At 41.9% G+C, this 23,985-nt stretch overlaps 1 protein-coding gene across 3 annotated transcripts in view; it reads right to left on the reverse strand.

Annotated features, from left to right (window-relative positions):
• Positions 1-23,747, reverse strand: part of NYAP2 (neuronal tyrosine-phosphorylated phosphoinositide-3-kinase adaptor 2) — a 122,077-nt gene extending 98,330 nt beyond the window's left edge. For 2 of the 3 annotated variants that reach the window (XM_054175554.1, XM_054175553.1), the window contains exons 1-2: positions 22,690-23,747; positions 16,383-16,625 (exon numbers count right to left, since the gene is read on the reverse strand). In XM_054175554.1, coding sequence (XP_054031529.1) covers positions 16,383-16,588 — 206 coding nt within the window. In that variant the 5' untranslated portion in view covers positions 16,589-16,625; positions 22,690-23,747. Of the gene's footprint in view, positions 1-12,094; positions 12,235-16,382; positions 16,626-22,689 lie in introns of those variants that run through there. The other variant, XM_054175555.1, reaches the window with a different exon arrangement.
• Between the last annotated feature and the right edge of the window lie 238 nt (positions 23,748-23,985).

The following is a 23,985-nucleotide window of genomic DNA, read 5'->3' on the forward strand; positions in this document are numbered from 1 at the left end:
TCCTCACATCAGCCCTCCAGTCAGAGACTTTTGAAACATATATAAATAAGTTCCAGTGGACCTTTATTATGATTATTATTACATCCCTGTTACCATGTCCTCCTACTCTTCCATCCTCCTTTCCCCAACACCCTACTTCTCTGAAATCCAGGTGAACCAGTTGTCAGGAAGAGGAAAGCATCAAAGCTGCCCATAGAAAAATCCTGTTAAAGGGGAAACCTGTGCAGAACTGGCTGAACTTGCCAGAAGAGATCCAAATGCACCATGTCTTTGTGGGGTTCTGCTTGAAGACCTGAAAAGCTACAGGTCCGCTAATATTTTTGTGTTAAAAGTGGCAATGACAAAGCACAACAAACATTCTTTGTCTCAAACAGGAAAGGTATTCCTCGTGATTTAGGAACTATTCAGTGTTATCTACTAGCCTCTAGACTCATAAGTTGCATACGGTAAGAAAATCAAACCAAATAGCATTGTCACACTAAAACAAACACAAAATAACTCACGGGAACTCTATAGGCTGAAATTTGTTTGCACAAATTATTCAGTGAGCACTTATGAATAATGAATGCATTGTGGAAGTCACGAGCAGCTTGTGAATGATTCATGAGCTGAAATGTGGGCTGAATTTGTCAGATAACCTTATTTTCCACAGATCGCTCAACCATCTCCTACATGAAATGGTACCAACTGGATTCCAAATAGCCCTACCTGCTTTCTGTAGTGTCAGAAGAGATTTAGAACCCAAATTTCTGGAGACTTTCCCTAATATTGCCTGTCAAAGCTCTTCTGGAAAAACGAGCAATTATCCAGAATCTATACTAATGCCCTCCTGTATTTTAATTACCAAAGGCCACAAAGTGACAATTTTGCACCTACTCTGTCAATCCCCAGTCTGCAAAGAGGATGTGGATGGAAATTGCCTATCACGTAGCACTTCACAGAATAGAAATAGTCCTGCCAATCACAGCGCCTTTAAAAGGAGTCATTATTTTTGAGTGAGTTGTCTGGGAGAGAGAAAATAACTAAAGCAACCACAGAGAGCAAAGAAAGTTGAGCAGAAATTTTGAGCATTTTATTGTGAAGTATTTTTAGGAAATTAACTCCAACTTGACAGTTTATAACACAATCTCATTTCTTGAAGGTTGTTCCTCCACAGCCAGCCTGAGGAAGGAGTCTGAAAGTAATCTATTGGTATATACAAAAGGCTTCCATGTCATGGGTAGTACTGGTACACAGGGAAAAGAGACTGATACCCATCTCCCTACAATCTCCTTTCAAGTTGATGGCACCCAAGTTTACAGAAAGCTGTAAAAAAACCTGAATTAAGCAGCTAAATCTGTCACATTCAAACATCAGAAGGGCAAGCTGCACCTCTTGGCCCAACTCCTCCTTGGTCCCAGAAGGACATAGAAAGTGCTGTCACTGCATCCTCCAGGCATCAGGTACTGCTTATCTCTGCCCTTTCACAGCAGCCACAAGGCAGAATGCCCTTCTGCTCCCCCAGAACCGTGACAAACTTGGCTGCAGGTGAACCAGGGAACATCCTTTCTAAAAGCATTGTGATTTTACAAGTCAGCCTTGCAAAGCCCAGACAACAGCAGGTTTAACACCCCATTACTGTCAAATAGCATGTGGGACCCACTGCCTTCATTTAATGCTCCTGGTTTGCTGAGTGAACACCAGGATGCAGGGAGGCTGCAAGCCCTCGCACGCGATGTCAGCAGTCACCCCGAGTGTTCCTTCACAGCCTGTCACACCTTCAAAGGACGAGGACATGGAACAGCTGCTGTGTGCACTGGCTTAAGGAGGAACAACTTCTCAGGTGGGATTTCATCTCCCTTGGGCTGGAACAACTCCACATGGTGGAAAGCCACTAATGATCATGCAGTGCTGAGCCGAGAAAGGCTCAACCTTTCTTGCAGCCTTGATTATACTGTGTTTGCTGCTTGCTTATGCAATCGTAAGGAGGGATTGCTGCAGTATTTGCTAAAAGACTGGGAGAGCCTTTGACCTTTTGTTTTGCTTACTGCAACCTCTGACAGCTCCAGCATCACGACAGCTCACAGCAAACAGCAAGCACTGAACTATTTATTTGGAGCACAAATGAATAATGAATAGGAGCTGAATAAGGACTCCTGCATCAGCATTCTTACCCTCAAAGTGCCAAAATGCAACAGGCTACTCACAAAACAAAACCGCACACAGATGAAAAAACAGCATTTCCCCAGTGATTTATTGCAAAGTTCAAGAATGGGTTCATCCTGAGTGAATAAAGGAAGCTGCATTAGAGCTGATGTCAGCTCTAAGTGCTTCAGGAGAAACTGTGGTTTGGGAAAAGTGAGAGGAAGCATTAATTAAAGATTTTTGGAAATGGCTGGAATCGATTTCTGGCTTCTTATCTGGACAGATACAACAAAATCAAAGTGGAAACAGGTTTAACATATTCTGAGAGGTGCTTTATGCTCTTTTTGTTTACGACCATCATCCCAAATCAATAGGTACCCTCATATGACTGAGACATGGGCATTGCAATAGGATGTATTGTTAGCATGGGCAGGAAATGGTTTGCTTGAGGCAATTAGGAGAACAGACATACAAGCCTTCATGATAATGACAAAATTGTGAGGGGTTTTGACTGCCCAATTGGGTTTTGTCGTTGTTGGTTTTGTTTGTTATGTGTTTCATTGTTTGGGGTTTTTGTTGTTGTTTGTTTGTTTTTCCCAGCAGGGGTATAGAATGACCTAACCACAGACTCATCACACATTCACAGTAGAAAGCAACAAAGAGCATATCAAAAGCATCAGCCTGCCAGGAAGAGGATGAAGACTAAACTATCTTAATTGTTTCCTCCATGAGTAAGCATAAAGGACCTGAATGAAGATCAGCACAGCTGTTACAAGTGGAAAAGCCACCACATGATAAATGGTCACAGACTGTGGCTTGTTGAGATGACTCTTGGGTTCTGTTGCTTAGAGGTACTTCACAAACACAAAAACAAAGAGAGGTAAATGCCAGTACCTGAGAACTCTGCTCCAGAAACCTACTTGCTTTAGACAGAAAGCTGAATTTTTAGTTGTCTACACAATGAGGTTCTAAAAATGAGGTGGGGGGAAACTGGCCACTTTTAAGATGAAGCTCAATTCACTCCTGAATGCTTCAGCAGCTTTGTAGGAGACTTGTTGGAAAAAATGCACAACTGGATGCCACCTTCCTCTTCCTTGTTCAAATTAATCAAGTGAAGCTGTACAAGCTTCAGCCACCACAGGCTCAAAAACACTCAGAGGAGGGTGTGTTTCACTGCTTTCCAGGCACACACAGATCAAGGTAAAAGGGGCTGGGAAAACTGACTGCATCATCTCCACCAGCAAGTATTGTGAAGACACAAACAAGGGCAGAACAGTGAAAGAAAAGTAACTACGAAGCTTTGGGTGAAGCAATCTGGGTATGAATCATCTGAGGAACTTTACCACTGCTTGTCAAGCAAATTATTCATCCATTTACTTCTGCTGGAACTTCACTGGTTCTAATAAATATCCCAAGCTTTAAAAACAACACACAGTGGTAAATTGGCAAGATTAGATATCTTTATACCCTGTGCTCTTATACCCACAGTGAAGAAACTGAAAATTCTGGCAACGAGGAGGCAAAGAACCAATTTTGCACAAACAATCTGATTTTTATTTCTAGTTCAAACTAAGAAAAAATCTTAAAGCTTTGTCTTACCAAATACATACCCTTCAAACCAAGGAAATGAATAGTTTCAAATGGCATAACTCTTATACTCTACATAATAGCCACAGTGGCACAGAGAAATGTAAACTTGACTGTGGCACCAACTTTGTTTGCACCTGAAATAAATCTCAATACTTACCTCGAAGTGCAAGTACAACACAAAACATTTTAAAGAAATACAAAATTAGCCAACAACTTATGCTGGCCAACGTTAAATTAACATCAGTGGCCATCAGCAATGGAATCACAACACAGGGACACTGAACACTACTACAACTAAAGGAACAAAATCTCATTTTGAAGTGGAGCTGTAAGAGTTTACTAGAAAATTTGTGTGGTTCTGTAAATTTAATTTTTTCAACAGCTTCTATATTATCAGGCAAAATGCATGCAATGTATGGAGACCTCAGGACTACGACAGAAACACCTGATACTGTACATGCAGAAAAATACCCAAGTCAGGCTTAGAGCTCTAGCGTAATTTCCAAATGCCCTCTTTAAACCTGCACTTGACAACCAGATATGTTTAGCTTACTTTTGGCATAGCTTGGAATTCAGGGCAGTCCCCAGCTCTGCCCTTCTGAGTGTCTGGGAATGGTAAACAAATTGCAGATAATTATATTCTGTCTCTTAGCAACCTTAACTGGCTGGCAATGAAGTTCTTGGGCTTTTTTTTTTTCCTCCTGATGTATTCTGGTAGTGACATTTTTTCCACAAATTTTAGACCCAGTCTGACAAAACCCTTTTGTGCAGACTCTCCTGGAGCAGCTAATCAGTAAGTGAAAAAACAAACCCAAAGATCAGCGGGTGAAAGCTGCCATCTTGTTTATAATCTCTTGGGAAGACAATTCACAATAAACATATATTGAGGACAAACAAATGACTATGGAGGAAGAGGCTAGTCAAAATATTTTGTCATGAGCCTAACTAACCTTTTTCACTGCAGTAACAGCAAACAAACACACTATAGAAATCTGTGGTTTAAACACAAACATGTAGATGCAAAATCTTCATTTCAGTGGAGTGGCCAGAGCCTTTGTTCAGTGCCTTCCTGGGAAAGAACTGATCTCAAAGTTCTCCTACCCTCTTAAGAATATCAGAGCTGATTGTTCTCAGCAAAGTAAATATGCTGAAAAAACAGCACTGTCATAAGATACAATTAAAACGGTAACTTAAAATACCTTAGCTTGCCCAAACAGTTTTTATTACACACCATCTTAAAACGTTTCCAGACTCGAACACTGATTGCACATCAGAATCCTTGTAGGATTGCTGGCAGAGATGCAAGGATATGCTCTGTACCTTCCCTATCTGTGGCCCTAATAACACCCATAATACTGCTTCTCAGTTTAATGGCCAATTGATGTACAAACACCTCTCTGCATTAACTCCCAAAGCAGGTTATCATCTCTAAAGTGGTAACCAAACAACAAACTCATCAGAAGCAGAATATGAGGAGACAGCAGTCTGTCACTGAATAGTGTTAATTGTAAGTATTTGCACCTTGACTGATTGTTTGGGCAATGGAGATGAAAATCTGACAGACTCAAACCAGACACATAAACCAGACTTCCCCAACGTTCAAAAGCAACACCATAAACTGCAAAAATGGTTCATTTCTGCACATGGACCTGACAATTGGCCTTTCCAGCTCTTGGTAAATTGCACCTGCACAGCATACATAAGAGCCTAAGCAACTTAAGGGTTTTGGAGAGCAATTAATAATTAAGACTAACACAGTCTTTTCACAATGTTTTCTTGCTGTTCTCCATTTCTGTCAAGCACCTGCTGATGTTCCTGGGCTCAAATAAAGTGCTTGCCGCAAAAACCTCAGGTTGCAACTAGGTGAGAAAGAGAAGCCAAGCCACTTCAGTCAGAGATCTGATAGAGGAAAGGAAAAGAGAAAGGGAAAGGGTTTCCTTCCCACCACATGCTGCTTTAGTTGAGAATCTGTTTTCCAGCAGGTCCTGAGTACACAGGTGTGCTCCACTCAAGAACAGTGCCAACCGGCAACAGATATGACACCAGAACCAGCACATGCTGTGTCTGCCCTTCAGCGGTGGAATTAGGGCAAGACTGCATTTCTGCTGGCCCCCTTTCCTTCATAGGCATGAACCTGATTCCACTCCAGCTCCATCTTTGAACTTTTCTTTGTTCATCACCACATATTCTACTGAGGTTGCAGCCCCTCAGATCTGCTAAGCAAATGCCAAGCAACATTTCTTGAAGAAGTTGGGAAAAGCCTGTAACAGGCTACATTTTGCTGGATGTTAGAGATCAATGTCATTATCAGACCTGTGAGGATGTATGTTAAGCAGCAAGGAGCAAAGGTCTTTTCAGGCAAATGTTTTGGGAATGCTTTGTTGAAGCATTGGAATGGACCAGGACTGTTATGTTCTATCCTCACTTATTCTAGTAGGAAAAAAAGGTAAAATTAAATCAGGGAAAAGCCCACAGAGAGAAGAGCAGAAAATGATTGCTCAACTCTACCAAAAAGCCCTTTAGTTTCCAATTCATAATAATGAATTAGAAAACCACTATTTTATCTTTGCACGTAGAATCATAGAATGGTTTGGGGTGGAAGGGACTTTAAAGATGATCTATTTCCAACTCCCTGCTATGGGCAGGGACACCTCCTACCAGACTAAGTTGCTAGGTATTTTCCAAATGGAAGACAAGCAGAAGAAACCATGTATAAGCAGAGTCTTCTCAGCCATTATCCATATTTTAGTAGCTTACAGCATCTCTGAGGACAGGAAGAAATGCAGATGATGCTGATGGAAACACTACGATGCTCCAGTCCAGTTTCCCTTTAAGCAGCTGGCAGAGCCGCAGCAGTCACGTGGCAGGCCCATGCGTGTTGAGGTCTGTGCTGCCTGTTTAATAAGCCATGAAGCTGTGGCTGAACTGCTGTGTGCATCATGTGATAGCAGGGTTGCCATGGCGAGGACATATGCAGTTCTTCATCGGCTTCGTCACAGCCAGAGCAGAATTCAGATTAACAATGCGGGAACGGGATTTCTTAGGAATGAAAGCTGCACTTAGCTTAGCCTAACAGTTCAGCTCTAAAGCTGAAATAATTTGAATTATCTCTTCAATGGTATTTGTGATGTGCCGATTAAAGCACTTTTAATCTCAAAACAAAGCCATGTAACACAAGCACTATCAGCTTAGTCTCTAAAAGCAGCTGTGTATTTGGTGTATTCCAGCACGTGAATTTCAGGGTACTTCTGCATTTAAACGCAGGAAATCGTATTTCTGCTTCAGCCCTCGAAGGCAGACATAACTAGTAGAGAGAGGAATGAGGGGCAACTGTTTCAGTGGAACAACAAAAGCCATGTCAAACCAAACTCCTGGTTTTTTCAAATGTGCTAATCCTCGGGCTGAGAGGCAATGCAAGAGATTCCTGTGAAAGATACTCCTGATGAGGCAGAAAACAGGTAACAAAATCAAGCATCATGCTAAAAGAATAGGCTGATGAAGTCCTGCCTCATAGGAGCTGCCATTCCTAACTCAGTGTAGGAATATGGCTGGAGCTACCAGCCAAGATGTTTCTCCTATAATAAAATTGCATAACAGATGACATGGTCCTCTATGCTTATGGAAGATGAACATCAAAACCTAACCACTGCAATACTGGATGCACTTTCAAGATGCAAAGATCAGATTTGGTTGTGCTACTTGGCTTTGTTTAAGACAAAATTGCTGACATCTCTCCAGTTCAGCTTATTACCAAAAATTAGAGAAATGAGATCACTTCTCAGATCTCCTAATGTCATTTCGGTGTGAGGCTGCAGGATTGTCTCAGGTGAGAGTTAAAGCTGACCATAAGATAAATAACTTCTCACATGGCCCAGTACCTCTCTTCCAGCCTTGAGCTTGCTGCAGACAGCAGGAATTTGCTTCTCCATAGCTGCATGCAGAGAAACAAAACAAACTTTATGTTTAATTATAGAAGATTATTCTCTAGATGGGCTACATTTTTAAACAATCTCCTTGGTAATACTAAAGGACTCAGCAGTTTCCTTTTGTCTTTAAAGATTCAATTAAAAGTATGTTTCAGAAATTAAATTACAGCATGAAATTAGCTAAGGGTATGAAATACTGCATTTGCCCTGGCATTCAGGGAAAGGCTGTACAGAGCAATTCACTTAATGGCTCCTAACATGTGATCTCAAGTTAATAACCAAAGTGCCCTCAGCCAGCAGAGGATCTACTGGCAAGATACACCCTATATAATCCACCAAAAGGAGAGATAGATTAAACTCAGGTAATTCTTATTAATTTATGGTAAACCCTACCATTATTCTCATTTTTTATCTCTTAAAATGTTATGGCTTTGTCAAGTGACACACTTGCTGGCAGGAATATTTCTGAAGGGTTTAGCTGGATGTGGTCTTCTCAACTGTGACACGTTCCAGCAGCATCTGTCTGAGTCTGTTGGAAGCATTTGTTTCTCTGTAGCTTTCTGAGAGTACTGCTGGATGCAATTCACCAGAACCACTGGGGATACACTGCAGTTTGTTCTTTGCTGTAGTAATAGAAGTAAGGAAATGAGCAGTCCCCTAACTCCTCACATGTCCCTTTAGTCACCCGTTGGGTACAATTTCAGCCCATGGTGTGAGATGCCTTCGTGCTGGGTTAGTGATTCAGAGGAATCTAATTTCCATGTGGGGTCCTTGGGTACTGTGCAATAAAAAATAAAACAAAACCCAATTCCACTGATCACTGCCTTCTGTGGGACCAAACCAGCAGACTTTGCTCATCCACAGGCTCCTAGCAATGCTGTATGCTGCAGTGCAGGATACTGACAGGCCCCAGCTAAGCTGAGCTCTCCCAGGGCCACCCCACACAAGATAAAGCATGGCCTCCCAGCACAGGATGTGGCTGTAAGGCTCTGTGTTGTTGATGAAGACCCTGTGCTGAGGACACGCTACAGTGGGGCTTTTTGTTTGGTTAGTTTTGTGGCTTTGGGGTTTTTTTAATACTCTTAAACTGATTTCACTTAGGATTACAAGTAAATTAGAGTGCAAAGCCAGAAGGAAAAGTAAAAGGAGTCTCAAATTAACTATAAAACCTACAGCTAGTACGGTCTCTGCAACCCATTTCTCCTGTAATCTCTCCTTACTCCCGTTTTAATCCAATCGCATGAAAATCTAATCAGTGCACACGCACGTTCCTCTTTTCATACACATTTTAGCCACTGATCTGGCATAACTCAGCAACAAGATGCCCACCCCCAGCTGCTTCTGCTGCAGCAGCAGGTCTGTACTGACATTCCCTTCTTCCAGGGGTATGCCTAAGACCACTCTTCCTTCTTTAGGCTAAGAAAATGTTCATGCTTTCCTGTGAAGGAAAATAAATAGACAGCTAAAGGCATGCATAGACAGTGAGAAGGGGGCTGAGAAGGACAAGCAACAGGAGCAAACATCTGCCAGATGTGTGAGGCACAAAGTAATCTTTATCATTAATAACAGCCAAATAAGCTGTGATTTATGGCCCTGAAAGAACAATACACTAAGCTGACTTGCTCAAAGAATACACTTTCCTTCAGCTTTATGAACAGGTACAATGGATTTTTCTGCAGGAACAAAGATTCACTCACACTAGCACAGACCTTCATATCTGCTGGGCTCCCAGATTGATGCTGTGTGTTCCCAGTGCTTACTCCACAGTTTTGGCTGAATTTTCAAAGGACATGTGGCTAAACAGGTATGTCCAGGAGTGTGTCCAGCTGCAATTTCACTACTTGTGGGTCAGAAGACTCCTCTCTGCAAGTCTTCTTTACATTAATTCAGGTCACAGGCAATTAGAATGTTGGCCAGGTGCCAGTGAACTTCAGTGTGGAGTATGTTTTGGTTACTGGAAGTCTTGTAACATAACAGATCAATGCTTTCATCTTGCCAGCAAGTCATGAGCTAGACTTTATTAATGTTCCATGGCCTATTCATTGTCCTGTTTTGCTGAATATATATTTCTCTGTTAATGAAGTCCACCCTAGATTAGATATGAAGACTCTATATTATCTGGACATGCTTGAAATCAGTCTTGCTGGTTTTAAATCCAGTCTTCACAACAACAGGCTTTATTTATTTATGTTCTAATTGATGCAATTTCATGATCTAGCTGAAGACATTTTCCAAAGAACCCTGACTGGTTGTGCAAAATGTCTGCTTCCCCACTGCTCAACATGCATCTTGTCTTGCTAAGAGGGGCTTTTTGATTGGAGCCAATGCTAGAGCATTTAAACTACTAGGTTAAAATTACAATCTTGCATTCTATAGTGAAAGAGCAATAAAGAGTAAAACACAAACAAAATGAACAAACAAACAAAAAAAACCCCAACACATCCCCCCTCTAACAACAACAACAACAACAACAAAAAACAACCCAATTTGAAATAGATATAGGATGGGAAGGAATGACTGAAAAGTGGCCATGAAGACCCACACAGCTCCCAGCATGTTTCGACGATGGCTGCCAGCATAGAGCAGATCTCCTCTGAACGACTCAGCGTGCAGAGGAGGCACCAGCTCGTGGGCTGCATGTGAGTACACGCCTAAATGAAACTGGAGCGCAGCCAGTTCACCCATTTACAGAGGTGGGCTGTCAGCCTGCAAATGCCCAGAGCATGGAGTTCTTAGACTGGATTTTAAAGGGAAGAAAAGGAATCTGTAACACCTTCAGAAGTCCTCTAGGGTCTCTGTCCCCACACTTCTTTTAAATGCAGTAAATGAATCCTGAGCAAAAATGTCCCCACTTACATAGCACACCAGGGTATGTCTGAGCAAATTCTTGAATGAGGAAGCAGAAGAAATCATCTAACTGTCCTAAAAAGTGGTAAGAGTTTTAGGCAAAATTTGTGGAAGATTCATTGAAAAATAATATCAGGATTTAGAGGCTACATTTATAATGTTCTCTGGTTTATTTCCTTGGAATTCCCAAGCATGCTATCAGTCTCTGTGCTAAATTTTAAACAAGACTTGTTGCCTAATTGTCCTAAAATAAAACTCAGAATAAGAGTAGGGGCACTATCGCATCGTTTGCATTGTGTCTGTTGTTTATTCTGTGTGGCAATAATACAGACGGCCATATGGATCCCAGCATTTGGAAGGGAGGATTTGTTGGCTAGATCATCACATCTGTTTACTTATAAATGCAACAAAAATACATTTGGAGGTCACCGACTGCACAACCATTTTCCTTACTCTTGATGAAAAAAAGCTGTCAGTGCTACTCTCCCTACACCAACCCAGCTTCAGAAAAGACCCTACAAAATCTTCAGGAGAGAAACAGTTTGAAATCATACAAGAATTAGTCTCTATCGTACCTCAGCAGTCGCTTCCACCACAAAGGTGGTATCACAACAATCATTTAATCTCAGATGAAATGAGTAAGCAGCATGTCCAGGAGGAAGGTAAATAAAACCACCAGAGCCACAGTTAAGCTTCCTCATAACACATACTCTGATTAAAGGAGCGCGTTCCACTGACCTCATACCCAAGAATCACATTCACCGCGTGAGCTCAGATAGGAATTAAAAACAACCAAAACAACAACACAGCACACAAAGAAACCCAACCCAAACCCTAAAACCAAACAAGCCCTCGAAATCCCCACACCAACACACCACACCAATTACAACAGGTTCATAAGATTGTCATTTAGAAGAGCTCAATAATCTGCTTGCAGGTATTCCAGCCAAACCCCTCACCACGATCCAATCCCTTCATTGCACTTCCTTCACTTTTTTGTTGAGTCTGGCTGTAAGAATATCATCAGCTAGCATGCACAAGCATTCCTGAAAATTCAGAAATATCTAATTCACTACACAAAATTTCAACCATGGACAAACAAATGATCAGGAAAAGAAGGAGCAATATTGCAACAATTCTTTTGCTTGAAGTATTTTTTCTGACTTCAAGATACTATTCCAACCAGCAAATTTACAACAAAAATATTTTCCTTACCTTATTTTTGATTCTGCTAGAAACCTTTTTGGCAGAAACACCCTAGCACCTCCATAATCTCTAAGACTACAATCATTTTCTCACTTGAACAGAGATTTTGGCAGTGAATAATGCCACGCACAGAAATGTTTTGTATTTATTTGCTGTGATAAGCCTTGACTTTTATCTGCGGGACTCAACTTACATCTTGTTCATGAAGGAACCTAAAGACAGGGACCACAGAGAACTATGGACAGGTAATACCTGAATTCAATTACTCCCACAAACTTAAAAAAATATTAAAAAAAACCCAACACACCACAACAAAGAAACAAAAAATCTCCCCCCCACAAAACCACAACCACAACAATCAACACCTCCACAAACAGCGCAAGAGCAAAATACGATCTTACTTTTGCCGATGGGCTAGTCTTCAATATATTTGCTTTGCCAAAGTCAGGAGAGGTTAGGATGACAGCTGTTGATTACAATTCCTGCTTTATTACAAGAGCTTAGCTCTGCCCCTGGCTTGGCTGGCCCATTTCTGCTTGCTTTAACACAGAACAGTGCTCCTAAAAGCTCCTCCTCTTGACAGCATCTGTCTGGATACTTACCTCAACACGCAGAAGCAAGGCTTTCCACAGAGCCATTTAGGTTCTGGGAACAGGCTACAAAATCAGAAGCGAAAAATAAATATTTTGATGGCTGTGTCCAGGCAGAAATTCCTGCCCACTAACACCAGCAACTGTACACCAGAGAAGAATCTAGTCTTCATGTTAAAAATCAAAATGATGACTTCCTCAACAAAAAGAGCAGCTTGAATGACACCTGAAAACTAGAAGGCAGAACTGTGCCTCCTAGGAAAGTGGGCACACTCCCTATGATTAATGCACCACATCTCAGCCTTCAGAGGAGGAAGGTTCATTATTTGTTTCTTACCAAGACTTGGTATTTATACAATTTAAAAAAAACCCAACTGGTGATATATTCACACAAGACTATGAATAATAGATGAAAAGTATTTAAAATGTATGCATTTCAATTACAGATGAGTCAAGAAAGCAACTGCTCATCCTAACAGATGCCCCATGTAAGCTCAAAATACTCACCTTTTCCCTGGCACCCATAACAGCTGAAGTAAATCTACCTTCTATTCCCAGAAACACTGCCTACAGCAGATACTGCACCATGGTAAATGTCCATGTTGCAGTGCCACGACTTCACTGCCAGTGACAATGATACTGCTTCATAACTTTATTTGCAATTTATAAGCCCTGTGGGCAATATGCCAGGATGTTGCTTGGGTCTGGACACAGCCGCCTGAACAGACAGTGATCAATTAGTCAGATGAGGCAAATAAAAGGTAGAAGAAAAGAATAAAAGGACTGAAAATTAGGTCCCAAATATATGAACTAACGTAGTTATCATGGCTGACTCTCAGCTACTGATCGGCACGTTAATCTTATTTTCTCTGCATGATCGCTAAGTACCATACCAAAATTAGGTCAGAAATTCAGATCAGATCAGCTGACTCAGCCCAGCAAGATCAGACAAAGACTAGTTGCTTTTTTCCCCCAATCTGATATGATGTGTTTTTTTCCCTGCAATGTACAACAGATCCATATATTTTTCCCCACAATTAACCTATTGGAATGACACAGGAGGAGACAGCAATCACACTGAAGGTGCATCAGCGCTACCAAAGAAGCGTAACACAATGCATCCTCAAGAAGGCAAAATGTACCATCCAACAGCTTTTATTTTTAGGTCATTTTTCAGATCTTGTTTCCAAACTGCTCAGATTAAAGCATTTCAATGAACTTTTAAGTCATTCAGCATGGTTATGAGATGATTTAGGTAAATAACAGCTGCTTCCAAATAGTGTTGTGTGTGAATACCACCACTTTATTAGATAATAAATTACTCATTATTATGTTAATAGACATGATCAGCCCTCTTCTATATGAACACTAAAATTGAATAGCTTCTTGAAAAATTCAATATCAAACTATTAGGTAATTTTCAGTAGGTGCCAAAGACTTACAGCTGCTTTATTTTGATTCCTACAAGCAAAAGGAGAGCTGGAACCCCCTCCCCTGCTCAAAATCTACCTGCATTTAATCGCAGGGGATGGCTTCTTGTTGCTAAGGAGATTGTTTTCGGCTGTTGGTATTCTCCAGCTTGGTAGCACTGTTATCACTGCACATGTGCATCACTTGCTATCTAGGCCACACTATCAGGAATTAGGGATAATATAAATACCCACCAAGATAAGGTAGAGACCTAAGTAATATAGCACAGAACAAAGGAGAAATCAATAATTCTACTCTAACTTTCCTGGCCGCTGTGTTTCAATAGGCAACAAGGTCTTGGATGAATCTCTGGAGGTTACTACAGGGAACAGGCTCAATTGCAATCAGGCTAAGTGACTCCAGACATCGCAGATCCTTTAGTCAAATCAGATGTCCTCCCCTTGATCTGCCATTGCATTTAGTTTTTCTAATCAAGGAATTATCACAAATACTTTCTTTTCCCTCTTCATGTTTACACAGGAAAATGACAGATGAAAAAGCTCAAGGACAGTCTTTTCTGAGATTTCCTAAGGTGTTTTTCCTTCTTTGTTTTCTCAGATGGATATTGTTCACCCCCTCAATGTTACTGAGGTGAACCAAGTGCAAAGGGAGAAGAGGGGACCATTGTGAACACAGACTCCTACAGAAGAATCCTCTGTTCAAGAAGTGTTGGCACCTCCAATCCACATACATGCACATGCTGTTCCTCTGACAAACCAGGCAAGTAGCCTTAAAAGCTCTCAGTCAGCCCCTTCCCACCCCGATACTGCTGATAATCTCCCTTGTGTCTTCTGATACTTCACCCAGGGAGCAGACCTCTGTTCTTAGTGATCTTAGTAGAGCATCAATAAGAATTCCATGGTTTGTCTCAGCCCTAACGTACCTGCACTTATCTTCATCAAATCACTTGGCCAAGATCAATAAACCAGCCCACACAAACCAACCACAAGGTCGGAAATACTGTTTCCACCATTCAAATGATTTAGAGAAGCTTGGCTGGAGGACCAGAAAGAACCAGGTAGATACACAACTTATTCAAGAAACTCATTCATAACAAAACCTGTTTCTGGCACTTGGTAACCTTCTAAACAGGACAGCCAGAGTCAGACATATTTTGAGATGGGTCTCCCTACCCTTTCCTCTTGGAAACTGTGCAGTTCATATAGCTATTGCATAATCAAAAGAGAGATGAACACTAAAAGAAAGAAACCAAACATGCATCTATCATAAATCAAACAAAACATTCCCACATTAATCCACTGCAAGCAATAATATTTTGCCTCCTAAGTTGTGCACAGCAGAACTCCTGCTACAAGATGCCTATGCCTTTGACTACCCAAAATCTTGAATCCCCCTAAAGATCACCCAGAAACTGAACTGACAAGAGAACAGTCCAAATGGTACCAAATTACACATTTTATGGGCTCTTGTTAATCACCTTAATTCACATTATTCTTACCCCCTCAACCAAACTAGTGACAGTCCAAAACATTCTACTGCCTGAAACATAAAGCAGCCATAATTTTGCTTTATGTTACTGCTTCTGCCTCCTCTGCACAACTGTATGTGCTGCTCTTTTCCTTTCAACATTCCATCGTTACCAGACTAGCGAGGCGTTGCTGGAACGTTCATAGCACAGCATGTCTGTTAGACCTGGATGTACAGTACCCAAGACAGACCATAAAATTTAATCACAAACTGAAATACAGAAGATTCATGCCGGGGGGGGGGGGGGGGTGGGGGAATAAAATCCAAGGAGCTCATGCTCAAGTTATCCACCTGCATGTAGAAGTTCAGCATTTGGATGGATGATTTCCCTAGAACACACAATTTATCCTTGTCTTTGAGAAAAGGCAGACTTTTATGTTCAAATGTGTATATGAGAAATATTTCATCTATCCCATTCAGCCTCCTTTTCCTCTTCATGAGGCTGCAGATGTTTCATTGCCCTCCACTAATACAAGAGGCCAGGTCATGAGAGTTCTCCTCTCATTAACAGTCAATTAAAATTAGTGTGGTTGCTCAAGAAAAGCTATGATGGGTTCTGCCCATCAGGGCCCTGGTTCATTTTCCTTTTCACTGAGTGCAGAGCAGCAGAATAGGGAGGAAATTGTAAATATCAGACATTTTTCTGTAAAACCTCAGACAGCAATCAGAGAGCTTTGAAAACTGACCAGATTTAAAACAACAACTCGAGTCCATTTTGCCCTGTCTGTCTCACAAGGGCTCACACAAAAACATATCCTTGCACAAATGGGACACTGTCCATCTGAAAGGTCTGAGTGGCTGAGGACCTGTTTCCCACTAGATCTACATCTCCTGTCCCAAACAGACAAACATTTTGTTTCAAATTCCACCCACTGAAGATGCCACATATGCTCAGACGCCATACATTTGGATGTAACACTCTTCTGCTCTGGAAGACAGAACTCTTTCAGCATCACTTCTACACAAAACAAAATGCGCAATCAGCTGCCTGGGATAATGGTCTGTGCTCCTTTTACCAGTAAGCTGCATAGAAATGAAGTGCTCTACACATTTACTGTATCCATGGCCAAGCTCCTCATTCACTCTGCCACTCACTTCATTCACTCTGCCAGACCACTCATCTTTTCATCAAAATATTTACCGTTTTATTGCTTCTTCCTGTTTTCGGCGTTTTTCGCTCTTTTCTTTCAAGTAAGCCAGGTTTGTTTCATTCCTCATGCGATCATTCTCTCGAGCAATGTCTGATGCATTCTGTATAACCAAGCCATCATAGGCCTTCATCCCCATATCTTCAATATACTGGAGAAAAGCGCCCAACGTGACCTCCTCCTGATTAGAACTCATCATCTTGCAGGAGATAATGAACAAAGGAAAGCAACGTTTCCTGCAGGTTAAAGAAACCAAAAAACACAAAACCCACCTTGATCAGCAGGAAAATAGCTTAAGGTTTATGACAGTGAGATTGGATCAGTTGTAATTAACATCTCGGTCACTTGTAATTAACATCTTGGTAAGAGACAGTTTTTTAGACTTCTGCTTGTTGAGAGGATAATAAAAAAAGCAATTCAATACAAAGAACAATATTACTCAAGACAAAGGGAGATGCAAACCAGGAGTCTCTTCCGAGCAATGCAGATCCATCCAGTTAACACATTGCTCAAATCCCAAGACGTTTGCTTCCACCTCTTCCATTTTCCTAGCACCCTTCAGCTGTATCAGCACTGACCTCCCTGAATACCGGTTTGAAGTTCCATCCCAGGACAACAGGTCCTATTTACAGGTTAGATAAAGCTGTACCAGAACACAGCAACAGACAAAATTCCTACTCTGCAGTTTCAGGTGAGAAAAACCATTCCATTTTTTGGAACTAAAAAGTTCAACATTTTCTTGAACTTCAAAATCCAAAACTACGCAGAAATACTTGCTTACATTTCTTAGTAGTAATGTGCCCACATGTCCTGGTCATGTTTCCCAACAGCTTGTCAACTTGAAGCTCCAAGAACAGATAAGAAATTCCAGAAGAGTTAGGACCTTCAAAAATCTAAAGCCCCTGAATTCTCCAAGATTTCGTGGGTTTACAGTCCCTTCAAGCTAAGCATCATGGAGCTTGATACATATCCCCGGGTCACTCTTAGCTCCATGACACACAGCCTAAGAGCTCTCAGAAAGGCTCCAAAGGTTTTCCACTCAGCATCAGGGAGTCAACAGAACTGTGATGTATGAACCCATTGGTGATTACTACTAAAGGCATAATATGATTTCAGAAAGCATCCTAGCGATATTGTACTTGTTTAGATGCACTAACCAAATAAAACACAACTTTAATAAACCAGAATTGTCTCACACTCTTATTTTAAATAGTGATTATTTTCAGATCCTGGGATATTAGGATCTGGGGTGGCATTATCCTCACACATCCTGTGAGTGGGTTTCTCATCATACAAGCAAGGAGTCAATACAGAGTGACAGAGTGACCTGCTGGCAGAGCTGGCAGCTGAACTCAGCTCGCTAAGGCATGTTTGTTTCTTCACTGCTAGATCATCCCCCCCTTCCCTGAAGGAGGATGGTGTGACTGCTGGGAATCAGCCTGAGAATCATGCCAACACTGCAACTAGGAGTAATCTTAGTGAACAAGCAAGGAGCATCTCGTCTGCACACAGATTTCAAGGGCAGAGTCCCTGTGAAATCAGGGACAAAGATGCTTCCTCTATTTCCTAACATACTGCTGTGTTTCTAATCTTTCCTACACTGCTGGGCAAGCAGCATTCTTATCAGGGTAAGTACTGATTAAAAAATCCATTTAAAAAAATTAAAAATAAAAGCTCTTGTAGACTCTAGCAACCCAGTCTGGCCTTTAAAGGCACAGCCCTGAACATGAGCAAAAAATGCTTTTACAGCCATGGAGTAAGCAATCCACAAGGAATGAAAAGAGAGAAATACTTTCCCACTCTTCATTCCCCCCTGTGTTCCCCCCTTTTTATTTGCTGTTGCAATGGCAATAAGCACCTGGTTTCAGACACTTAATACTTCAAAAGCACATGAATATTTTCCCTTTTTTCTCCATGTATTTATATGAAAATTATTCCTGTACAAAGGTAACAGGACTGATAAAATCATGAAGATTCAGAGAATGCAGGGGGGCTGCTCCTATCACCTTTTCCACCACCCAAGTCAGCCGTGTCTATCAACTAAGCCTCAGCATGAACTTAAGGCTGATGTTCAGGGTCACTATATTGATTTAAGTATTGTTAGGCATGACTATACATATCTCCTACTAATCCCTTGCAGGATAGTGAAAGGCAGTGAAAGATGTCTTAGAGCAGCCCAATATGCATGCATGCAATCTCGCACACCTTTCCCACTGGACATGGCTGGAAGTCCTCTGGGTTGGGGTATGGGCTGAGCTATTCCATACAGTCATCATAAGTGACACAGTATCAGCAAAGGAGTGATTTGGGCAGACTGTTATCAATGTTGCTGATGCTTCAGCAGACACCAGTTTAGACCAATTCCTATTTTTTCTAGTTAAGCCCAGATACCACAACCACTTCCTGGAATCTGTCTATAGCAAGAGGCCTACCTGGGCTAATGGCATAGACTGCTCTACCTCCAGGGGCTGACAGCTCAGATGGGATCTGCTTTCTGGTGGTTCAAGTTTGGGCCATTTCCCCAACAGATGGCTAATTCACTATATTCTCCATTTTGAGTTCTAGAAAAGCCTGGTTTCTGTCCATGATGAATTCAATTTAGATAAATATGTAGAGCAGAACCCCCAGCCTAGGAATATTAGTGGCATCTTTGCCACTGAGTCTAGTGACCACATTTTACTCCTGAAATATAACATTCAATTTTATACTGAAGATGACTTCAGCAGGCTTTCAATAATTACAATTCTTTTCCATTTTCCCAAAGACATAAAGAACTTGATTTGCTCCATGCTCTCTTTTATGACAATACTGTAATTTGTTCCTCAGTGTTTCCCTTTTTTTTTCAGGAGGCAAACACTTAAGAGTCTGTTGAATCTTCTTTGATTATTTATTTTTCACTTGAGAGGATAAAATTCTTCCAATTCCTAAAAGACTGAAATTAAAAAAGCATTTATTCTGCTGCATGTACTGACCAGATACTTTTTCTGATGGTTTGTTATTGATGCTGTTACTAAACTCATGCAGAATGACAAAAATTTGCACAATATTCAGCAAACAAATCAAGATCTAGTCTTTGTCCTAATAGGGGCTCAATCCTACAACAGGACTGAGCAACTGAAGCTCCTCTCCTGAGCTCCTCCTGTGATGGCTGATGATGATTTGGCTGTTATAATGCCAAATTCAGCTTGGGGTACTCCTGGACAGGGTTGAGGGGCTTCCAGATATTTAAAAACTTTAAATCAGCGCTCAAGGCACTAACTTTGAAAAGCAGAAGCATTCTGTGGATTAAACTTTGTGTACCACCTGTGTGCAGTGCATTTACTACTTCACTGCAGTTACTATGAATGGACAGCTGTGCATGCCATGCTGAAACAGAATAAAACTGCAAGCAGCAGAGGCAAAATATATAACTAATTCCTGTAAACATCATAATTCCTTGCAGAATACACCATAACCAGTTTTATTTACAGGAACTAATGCCACTTCAGAAATCTAAGTTACCTTAATAAATGTGGTTTATGGCTGCAATGGGCTGCAACCAACACACGTGGCCCATCAAGTGCCACACATTTCTTGTCACCCTCCTTGAAAGGTGCACGGACAGCACTGATCATCTGATCAAAGGCCCTGCTGACTGATGAACGCAGGCAGTGAGCAATTCCTAGCCATCTGGCAGGGTAGATATGAATACAAGCAAGTGTTCTGTCTGAGAACATTTATATTTGATTACAGATATGCAAATGCAAGTTGTTAAGTAAGTAACGAACTGTAGGTGAGGCACCACCATTTTGGCACCCCTGACATGCACACTACGATCAGGTATTGTGCTAGCTGGTGACAAAGACCATAGGGACTCACATATCTGTTTACAAGGAAATTGTTTTCATTGCATTTTGTTTCCTGAAAACAACCAGCCCAGATCAGGGTGACACTGGCAGAGGAGCACAGAGCAGCTCATGCTGCACTGGCCCGTGCCATCAACTGCTAGCATGGGAGAAAAGCAAGACTGAGTTTTGGTTTCTTCCTTACTAGAGCATCTGACAAGGGCAAGCAGTCCTTTTACTAGTTTGCCTAGAAATATTTACATAACTGCATTTAAAAATCTTTGTTTTCATTCTCTTTTCTAGGGAAAGATAATGCATTGTGCTTCACGAGGCTGTTGCATACCTTCCTGCTAATTTAATTTTGGGCCTTGATGGCAAACACACAGCGCTCTTGGTCAAACCCAGATCACCTCCTCTTAACACAGAACAGTGAATTCAGAACGAGGAATAATTGACCTAGTATCACAGCACCAAAGCAAGGTCAGATGTTAATACCGAGACGTGCTGTTCTCCTTTATTCAAATGAGGATGCCCAAAACATCAGCATGCTTGACAACCACAAGCTGCAGCTGTGCTGCACTGAAAACTGGCAACGCTGACATTAAAGAGAAGGACCTTTTTGAAGTATTGACAAAGGAACTGATTTCATTCTCCCAAACCAGAGGGGTTTGTTTTAAATTTTAATGCAGGAGAGCAGAACTTGGAAATAAGAGTGGGGCTGCCTGAAACCCTGTGTCCAATTCCTAATTCCTAAAAGGTCTACTCCCCTGTCCAGTCCTGCCTGTGCCCCCTTCAAATACTGCCTCCTCTCTGAGAACACCTCTGCTTTCACATTACATGTCAATTCTCTCCACTAAATGCAGTGTATCAGAACAATTCTGCACAAATCAAAGATACAGATCAGCCACCCAACCCCCGAATTTGAACTGTTGCACTCTAGCTGCTTGCAAGGCAGTAAGAGCCAAGTAGACAGATCAGCCATATCCAATTGTCACAAACTGCTGACCACAGCAGTACTAATAAGGAACTAATGGTATTGGGTGTTCAAAGGACACTGCCACTGCAACCAAGAATAAATGATGAAAACGATGAAAAAAAATACTAGCGAGGACTTTGCAGAAGGCTGGCTCTCATTAGACCTGAGCCTTACACCAAAGGAGTTTGGAAATGTCCAGACAGTTGGCTGTGTTGAGACAAATGTCTAAGTCATGCTTTTTGGAGTTGCATTCCCTGCTCATCTCTAACAAGCTGGCATTACTGTTCACACATAGTGATACGTCAAACTCTACTATCAAAGAGGAAAAATAGTCTGAAATGGGCTACAAGTTTCCTACTATATCTCCTTTGACAACTTTTAATGCAGATGTTTGAAGAAGCAAGACCACTATGCTCAATTGGAAACACAAAATACACTTTGTATTTTGACTGGAACTGCAGATTATAGACCTCAGCCTCTCTGCATTGCACAGCATGAGCTCTAGCCCCTGGTGAAATCACTGAAGCTAAGGAGTACTAAGGCCTTCACTTAAAGAGGTTAAAAGTAGCTCCTTCAGTAGAATGAGAATACTACTGTATGATTTTAAAGTAGTCATCCATTTCCACAGCAATCCCATCCTTCAGAGGGGAAAGTTGGCCTCACTGATTTTTTTAGGAACTGACAAAAATACCCTGAGTCTTGAGTTTTGGCTCCCCTTTGACAAAAGAAGAGGTCCTTGATAAAAATGACTCCTCTAAGACTCCAGGATGCACAGAGCTGATGTTTACTTTGCAATGCAGAAACACTTTTATCGCTTTTATGCCCAGAGGAAAGGAATTCCTCCTCCTAACCCCAGGGATGTCAGACAATTACAAGTGCAGGTCTCTCTGACTCCAGGTTTAAGTGCAATTACGCCCTTTTCCCATCCCAATATCGTGCAGAGAACTTATGAACAACAAGAAATAAACCCACAGAACACAGAGTCATAAACACACATGTTCTGTGCGCAAACAGGAGTGTGTTTGGACTCAGAAGAAGGATCTCCTGGCTGATGGAGGTGTTAGTTTTCCTTTCTCCTTAAGAAAATGAAATGGAGATTTCACTAGCAGCAGCACCATGTTAAGATGCTGTAAAATATTAATGGTGCAGCAGGTCTGATAAGTAACTAACAGATGTTAGAAATTATTTCAATTAATTCATCAGGAAACAGCAAAGATTGATTTTAATTATTTAGGAATGCTTTATACAAGCAAAACCAATCCAGCTGCAAAATGCCTCTATTGCAGGCACAATCAACATGTGAAGTACACAAAACCAGTCAAGTAGACTCTGGCTTTTAGTTCATCAGTGGCTTGATTATTAAACACCTCCTAAAAATACACGCGGCCTCATCGCTATGCATTCTGGCTATTCATTATTTAATTTTGCAGCATTTTTTTCATTGTAATTGGCACCAGATTTTCTTAGCATGCTCAGATAATGCATTAACTATGTACGTACCAAGATTTAAGTCCACGGGGACTGCTAAGTGCAATAATCAAAGGTGACTTCTGCCTGTAAAAGCCCTTTCCTGTGGTTATCTCAGTGCAGTCGGAAGGGAAATTTCAGCACCACGAACAGATTTGCAGTTAGGTTCAGGGTTTTTTTTCTTCAGTTAAAGTGCATTAAATCTCGCTGGCAAAACTGCCCAGATTGTAGAATGCAACATCACTCTAAGTCAGTGTGCTAGGTTACAGATCTTCTTACCGCACGATGAAAACGGCATGGAAAGTTTGGCTCTTAAAATATGCAACGGTCAGAAAGACAGGTGCTTGCTTCTTTAAATCCACATTCAGAGAAGAGAGGGTGCAGATAATGGGAGGGTATAAACAACACCCTGCTTTGAGGTCCAGCAGAGAATAATCTGGATGGTTTTTACCCACTTTACAACACAGAAGATCACAGCACCATCATATGCACTAACACAGAGGTTTCTAAGGTGCCTCATTTGAATATGTTCCGTGGAGACAAAAAGGGCGGAATGCAAGGGGTAGAAAAAATGCTATCCAAATGGCTTCTTGCAGCAGGAAAGACACTGGCGCTCTCATTGCCCCCGAGAAGGTCTGAGGCAGTCTAGCTGTGGCATCGCCTCTCTTTTCGTGCCTACAGGCAGCCTTGCTCTCTCCAGCTGCCTCCGTCTGTCGCCGAAGTCGGGATTCTCAAACAAAGAGCGAGCCTACCTTGGGCTGCCGGCAGGACGGCGGGGCTCCTCCGGGGCTGCGGTGGGGCTGCCCTGAGCCCCGCACAGCCCGCATCCCAGCACCGCGGACAGCTCCCGCCGACCGCGGACAGCTCCGGCTGCACTGGCCCCGGCCAGCGGCCAGGGGCAGCGGCCGCCGCTTCGGTCCTCGGCTCCGGGAGCCCGCGAGCTTGGCAGAGCCTCCCAGCTAGGCAACGGCCTTGCTCTTATCGCCACTGCACTGAAGTCTGATTAGCAAATAATCCGACGGGGGGGAAATATCTGCGTGAGCAGCACTGTACATCACATTGGGTCTATAGGTAGGGAGGAGTGTGAGCAACGCCCTTCCCCCCTCCTTCTCCCTTCCCCCCCCCCAAAAAAAAAGAAAAAAGAAAAAAAGGAAAAAAAAAAAAAAAAGAAACCGTTCTTCCACGGAGGACGTGTCAGTTAACCTTTAGCCCATGTTATGGCTCAAGGAAACGAGCAGCCACTTAAAAGGAACCCCTAAGCCTCAGCCTGATACCTCACGTTGCCGAATCCTGTGCACCCACCCTCACAGAAAGCAGTGCAAGGGACAC

Source organism: Dryobates pubescens, chromosome 32 (genome assembly GCF_014839835.1).
Source record: "Dryobates pubescens isolate bDryPub1 chromosome 32, bDryPub1.pri, whole genome shotgun sequence".
NCBI lineage: Eukaryota > Metazoa > Chordata > Aves > Piciformes > Picidae > Dryobates > Dryobates pubescens.